Source organism: Morone saxatilis, unplaced genomic scaffold, assembly GCF_004916995.1.
Source record: "Morone saxatilis isolate NCDOM2014 unplaced genomic scaffold, NCSU_SB_2.0 Contig1, whole genome shotgun sequence".
In the NCBI taxonomy this organism is placed as follows: Eukaryota; Metazoa; Chordata; class Actinopteri; family Moronidae; genus Morone; species Morone saxatilis.
The window spans coordinates 21165483-21171296 of NW_023339651.1; the positions used below are offsets into that span (position 1 = coordinate 21165483).

Sequence of the window (5814 nt, forward strand, 5' to 3'; positions counted from 1 at the left end):
TGGTGGTTCAACATGGCAGACTATGCCAGAAGAGGACCCACTCCATCTATAGATAAAAACTAAGCTAATTTTGAGGCAACTGAAAGACAACATTTCCTTATTTCAGATGATTATACACTAATGACAACATACCTAATAATATTATATCAGATTTAACCCCCCTAAAATGTGGCCCTTTAAAACCAGGTCAAAAGAGGGAAAGAGGACAGACAAAGAGTTTTGGTTGAACAATAGAGAATATGGTGAATGAGATAGGAATAGCTGATAAAAAACTACATTGTCATTCTGTCTTGTGGACATTGGACATTCTTCTAGAAGTAATGGGAACCCTCTTGTACAGGTGGTCTGACCTCCCGCCTGCTCTCACTTATGTATGGAATCCAGAAGCACAGATAGAGACAGGAGAACAGTTTATTTTTAGATTAGAGGACATTTTGGTCCAACATTTTACAGGTACTGTATACACACATCACTTGTTACATCAATGTAACACCTACAAAGCATTTGCCATTGTGATAATACAACCATTTTTCCTTATAATTAATGCACACTAATGAGTGAGCACATTGGCTTCTGCTGCAATAAGTAAAGCTATATTTTTCCAGCATTAGTACTAGGATCTACTGATGTGTGATTGCACTTATGTTATCAACAAGCGTTCGTGTGCAAAAGATTCTGGTTTCATAAAGTAGCAACTGCTTAAGCCTATAAACTAGCGAAGAAATGCCCTCAGCACACCGAGCAGGATCAGTTAACCCTTACTGTTCACCACCACACAGGGATAGTGTTTCATGTTATGCTATCACTTGGCATGTGGTCAGTAATAAACAGGTTACAGTTAAACTTACATAAAGGACACCAGAACAAGAAAATGATTATACAGAATATATTATAATTAGAGAAATGAAGCTCTGAATGTAAAATGAAGGGTTTTTGTGAGATATTTTTATAGCACACCAATGTTCTAATCACCAGACTGACTGAGGAAATTAGTTCTATTTCATTAACACATTTTATCAGACAACTGAATGAATATAAAATGCTAATACAATTGCAGTTGATATTTGCTATTGTGTACAGTGAAATTGTAAATTCTGTACTAGTACATGAAATCTGTGTGCACAACCTGAGTGGATGAGAATATTTACCCTTTTCTCTTCTTTTTTTGAAATAACCACAATGCAGTAAGAACCAAATTAGGTGAAATAAAATAGGTCTTGTTTTTACAGATAGCAATGCTCATTAGTGGGGCTGACTCAAATGCTTCGGTGCTTCAGCTGTTGCCATGGTAATCGATGCCCACATCAGTATTGGTTTACTTTGTTGTTTTTTTTCAAAGCCTGATCCCGCAGTGTTTCCCACATAGATGTTACTTGGGCACCACCTCCCATGTATATTAAAGCTGCAGTAACTTTGTCATATTTACTGAATCTTTCACTATATCCTGGCAGTAGAACATAGATAATCTGTGAAACAATCAGGTTCCTCCTAGTGCCGTTTCCAAGAATCCACCGGGCCTGAATGAAAACAACCACTCAAGGTCAAGAACGTAGTCAATCCCAGGTCGTCAAATACCGACACTTTGGGTTGGTGGCTTGAAGGGTTGAAACCCAAAGCACTAGGAGGAGCCAGAGGAACCAGATTTTTTCACAGATTATCTGTCTTGTGCACTACTGTCAGGATGATGAAAGTTTCAAATAAGACAAAAGTTACCTGCTGCAGCTTTAATAGCTGGCAACCCAGTTTAGCATTTTGAAGAGAAACAGAGAGAAAGAGATGTTATCTGGTTGTTCATTAGAAGACGCAGACATGGGGGATAGCCTATTTTACAAGCACAGCCCTGGTAGAGCGTTCTGTCCCATGTTGGTTTCTAACATTTCGATCTCTCCGTCATTAACAACGAGCTTCCCCCACACGTAGGTCACCTGCTGGGTGGAAAATCTGAAACATGCGTTGTTTTTTGGGTGACTTTATAAAACATAATGCTGAAACTGCTGAGAAAGACAGTGAGAGAGAGACAGAAAAAGGCAGTGTGTGCGCAGAGAGAGAGAGAGAAAGGCGTTGTCTGTGTATGGGGGGGTGGAGAACTTAAGGGAAAAGCAAGGTGAGCAGATTAACATAGATCTTTGAAGTCCAAAAAATGGTATTCGGGACTCATTAGTCTGTAGGCCAGAGATATGTAGCTAACACAGATATGTCATATGTCTGAATAGAAAACATTCACTACTTTTGAACGAGCATTTGTGCCCACAAACAGACTCATTAAAGTGTAACTAAACCCCTTTGCTAGCTCCCTCCCTCCTAGCACTTTTAAAAAAAGAGAACAAAATATGTGGCATGGCCTTGTGGCTATGGGGTGTGTAACACAGGAGGTAACAGCGACCAGAATGACACACGTACTCTAGCTGATCCATGTGAATGCAGCATAAACTCGCAGCTCAGAGCTAACCAAGCTAACCAGCCATGAGCAGCTACTGCCACACTGTCCATGTCTGTGCTGGAAACAGCACTGACAGTCACTAGAAGCACATTCACAATAGTTTGTATAAGTTTCTGTGCTGTAATCGTTAGCCAACCGCTAGCTTGGCAAACGATGCCAAAGAGCTCAAAGAGGCTAACTCTCTCTTGTAGGGGGAGTGTCAGGCTACAGCTGCATAGCAGGCCACAGTCTGCAGAGTCGGGAGAGGTTTTATAGGAGCAGGCGGGTTTGTGACGAAAGCTGCCTCCACATATGACACCTGCCTCAAGATCAGCCAATAGTGAAATTCAATTACAATAGCCGTGTTTCAACCAGTAGAGGGCGGTCACTACACATATTTATAGCACCAAATGTAGAATTCAAATACTGGATTTGGACTTGAATTGATCATCAATGCTACTAAATACCCATATACGTTAGTTTTCAGCAGAAAAAGTGGTTTAGGGGTTTAGTTACTCTTTAACCAACAGAGGACCAACAAATAGACTGAATCATTTTAACGTGCCACCCTGTGTCCTTCATTGCTCTTCCAGCTCTGGCCTCAGTGTGTAAATCATCAGTGGCAAATGGGACATGGTTTCAGATGAAATGCTGTGTAATAGGCATTTGGTCTCAGAAGAAGGAAGTGTCTGAAGAGAAGGCCCCTGCCAGCCTAAACTCCTCCCTCATCAGCACGCAGAAGAGCCGCTGCGGCAGAGCTTTGGAGTACGGCGCAGGCCGAGGGACACACGTCCGCACCAGAATCTCCCGGCCTGCCGGAGGAGGAAAATCAGGCACTTTGTTGCTTCCTGCAGTCTGCTTCCTGTCGCGGCCAGAGTCTTCTTCCAGTGGTGCCAGGAGGGCGGCCTGAGGGTGGAGAGAGTGTGGAATGTTACTAAGCAACTAAAATGTAGGACAGGGAGGATGCTGGAGGGGTCTGTATAGTTTGAAAAAGTGCAGCCTGATGGGTCAGATAATGTATGCTAGTTAATGTATCTCCACAATGAATACATTTAAAGGTTTGGGCTCATTCTTAATGTTAAACACATGAATAAAAAGATCAAGGCCAGTTACTTTCTGACTTTCCTCAGCTGTCTGTGGCACATTGGTTATCTCACAGCTCACAAATGTATTGTTTTTATATTACAAACTAAGTATAGTTTCATTCAAAATAAAATACAACAAAACAGCTGGCCACTAGCTAATTGTTTTAGTAAACAATAGTCAAAGAGGTGGAAATAGGACATTTTTTGTATTTGGACTATATTCAGCAACAGATTAACACACATTTGGTGCTCTAGTGTAGTGTAGCTCTAGTATTTTCAGAACGTTCATTCTACCCCTTTTGATGTGAATAGATTAAATATTAAAACAATCCAACAGCACCACAAACTACAATGTCCTGCTGTAACTCACAAAACTGCACAAGAAACATGAGTAACACCAAGCAGTACAAATATTCACCATTAACAAGAGTTTTCCCTTAACAACCTCCTAATTACTGCTTATTGATAGCAAGTAAGGAAGTTACGTATGTGAATTATGATCTTAACATGCTTTGCTCAGTATGGGCCTTATAGGGTGGTTGAACAATAAGAATATTAATTCTCCTTTAATAACACTTAATAATAATAATAATAATAATCATAAATGTGTTCTATTCTGATGCAACAAAGCTTGCTGCAGTATCATTATATGTCACACTGCTAACTTACACATTCCCGTAACAATATTTTGAACATTCCTGCAAACTATACAGCTCTTTATTCATTTATTTAAATAACAGTTAGAATTTTGCATATTGTCTCTTTTTTATATACGCATACACTGTCTCTTTTAATTGTCTATATTTTTTTATCTTTCTCTATGTTTATTGTAATACACCAATTTACTAAAGGTTCCCCGATTGATTGGACGATTTTATTCCACAGGAAGGTTATTCAGTCTTTGACACACAGATTTACTTGGGCTGGCCATCAGTATATTAAGGGTCAGAGAAACAGAGAGAGAGACATTATGTGGTGGATGCTTAACAAGCACCTAACAGGTAAAGCAACAGTTTAGTTTTCGATAGGCGACGTCATTAATTGTGTTTCTTTGGTGACTTTATAAAACTGCTGACCAACAAAGTAATGAAGCAAACACATACAGCTTGTATATGGAGAGAGACAGAGGACAAATGTGTAGGTGTGTGCGTGTGTGCATTCACTTTGAACATAAGGCTTTAAATAGACCTAGTGATCGGTAACGGCTGATACCACTTCTAGTAATCTGTGATCGGCCTCAAAAACCCTCATCAGCACCCTTACAATTTACCATGGCAAATACCTTGGATGTGAAAACCTACTTGGGAATAAACCTATTTTGACATGAAATAGTAGGATAAATACAGACATTACCAATGATACTAATTAAGACTCTGTTCTGTTTAGCAGAGCCTTTTGAGTGAGCCAACATGTACAATAGGAGCAACCTCCTATTACCTGTTATGCAATTTTTAAAAAATATATACATATATTTTGGGGGGCTTTTTGCCTTTATGAGATAGGACAGCTGAAGATAAACAGGAAATGGGGAGAGAGAGAGTGGATGACACCATGCAGACCCATGGCTGCTGCAGCAAGGACTCAGCCTCACAGCAGCAGGAAGGAAGAAGGGACAGGAAGCAGGAGCAGGCTGGTGGCATGGTCCCGGCAGGGGGACGACGCATGAGCAAATAATGTTAAGACCATAATTAATTTACAACTTAATTACCTACTATCAATAATTAGGAGGTGGTATAGGGGAAGTTCTTAGTTAATGTCCTAGTAGTTGTAGAATAGGGTCAAGCAGAATAAGTCATTAATAAGGGCTTTATAATGACTAATAAAGAGCCAATATGCTACGGATATGTACGCTAAAAAGCAACTAGTTAATGGTGAATATGTGAAAAAAATATTTTTTATGCAGTGAATGAGGACCTGAAGGCAGCGTGGGGGTGGGGTTGCCAATGCTAGAGGAGGAAATATTGTCAGTATATATCAAACTGTGTCAGACTCCAGTCACTCTATTGCCGAACTCCTCCACCTAGAACCAGATCGACTGTTTACTGTAGGGCAGCAACCCACAACAACACCAACGGTCTCGTCATATTCCCAACCTTGCAGACTCACCACCTGCTAGACTCTGGCAATTTAAACAAACACAGTCCTCTTTGCCCGTCTGTGACACAGTAGCCTTCAGTGTTGATGGGCTATTCTTACGGAGAGTGTGAACCTATCATGCCGCCACCCACTGGTTTGTGGAGTAGCAGTCTGAAGCCTCGAGTTTGGTGTTATGGCCGTTGTCAAGTTGTTTTTTTGCAGCCAGCAGCAATG

General features: G+C 40.5%; 1 protein-coding gene across 1 annotated transcript in view; it reads right to left on the reverse strand.

Annotated features, from left to right (window-relative positions):
- Nucleotides 1–393: 393 nt before the first annotated feature.
- Nucleotides 394–5814, reverse strand: part of rab3gap1 (RAB3 GTPase activating protein subunit 1) — a gene marked incomplete at its 5' end in the record, with an annotated part of 26579 nt that continues 21158 nt past the window's right edge. The window contains 1 exon segment of the mRNA XM_035661762.1: nt 394–3325. Within this exon segment, the coding sequence (XP_035517655.1) occupies nt 3092–3325 (234 nt within the window).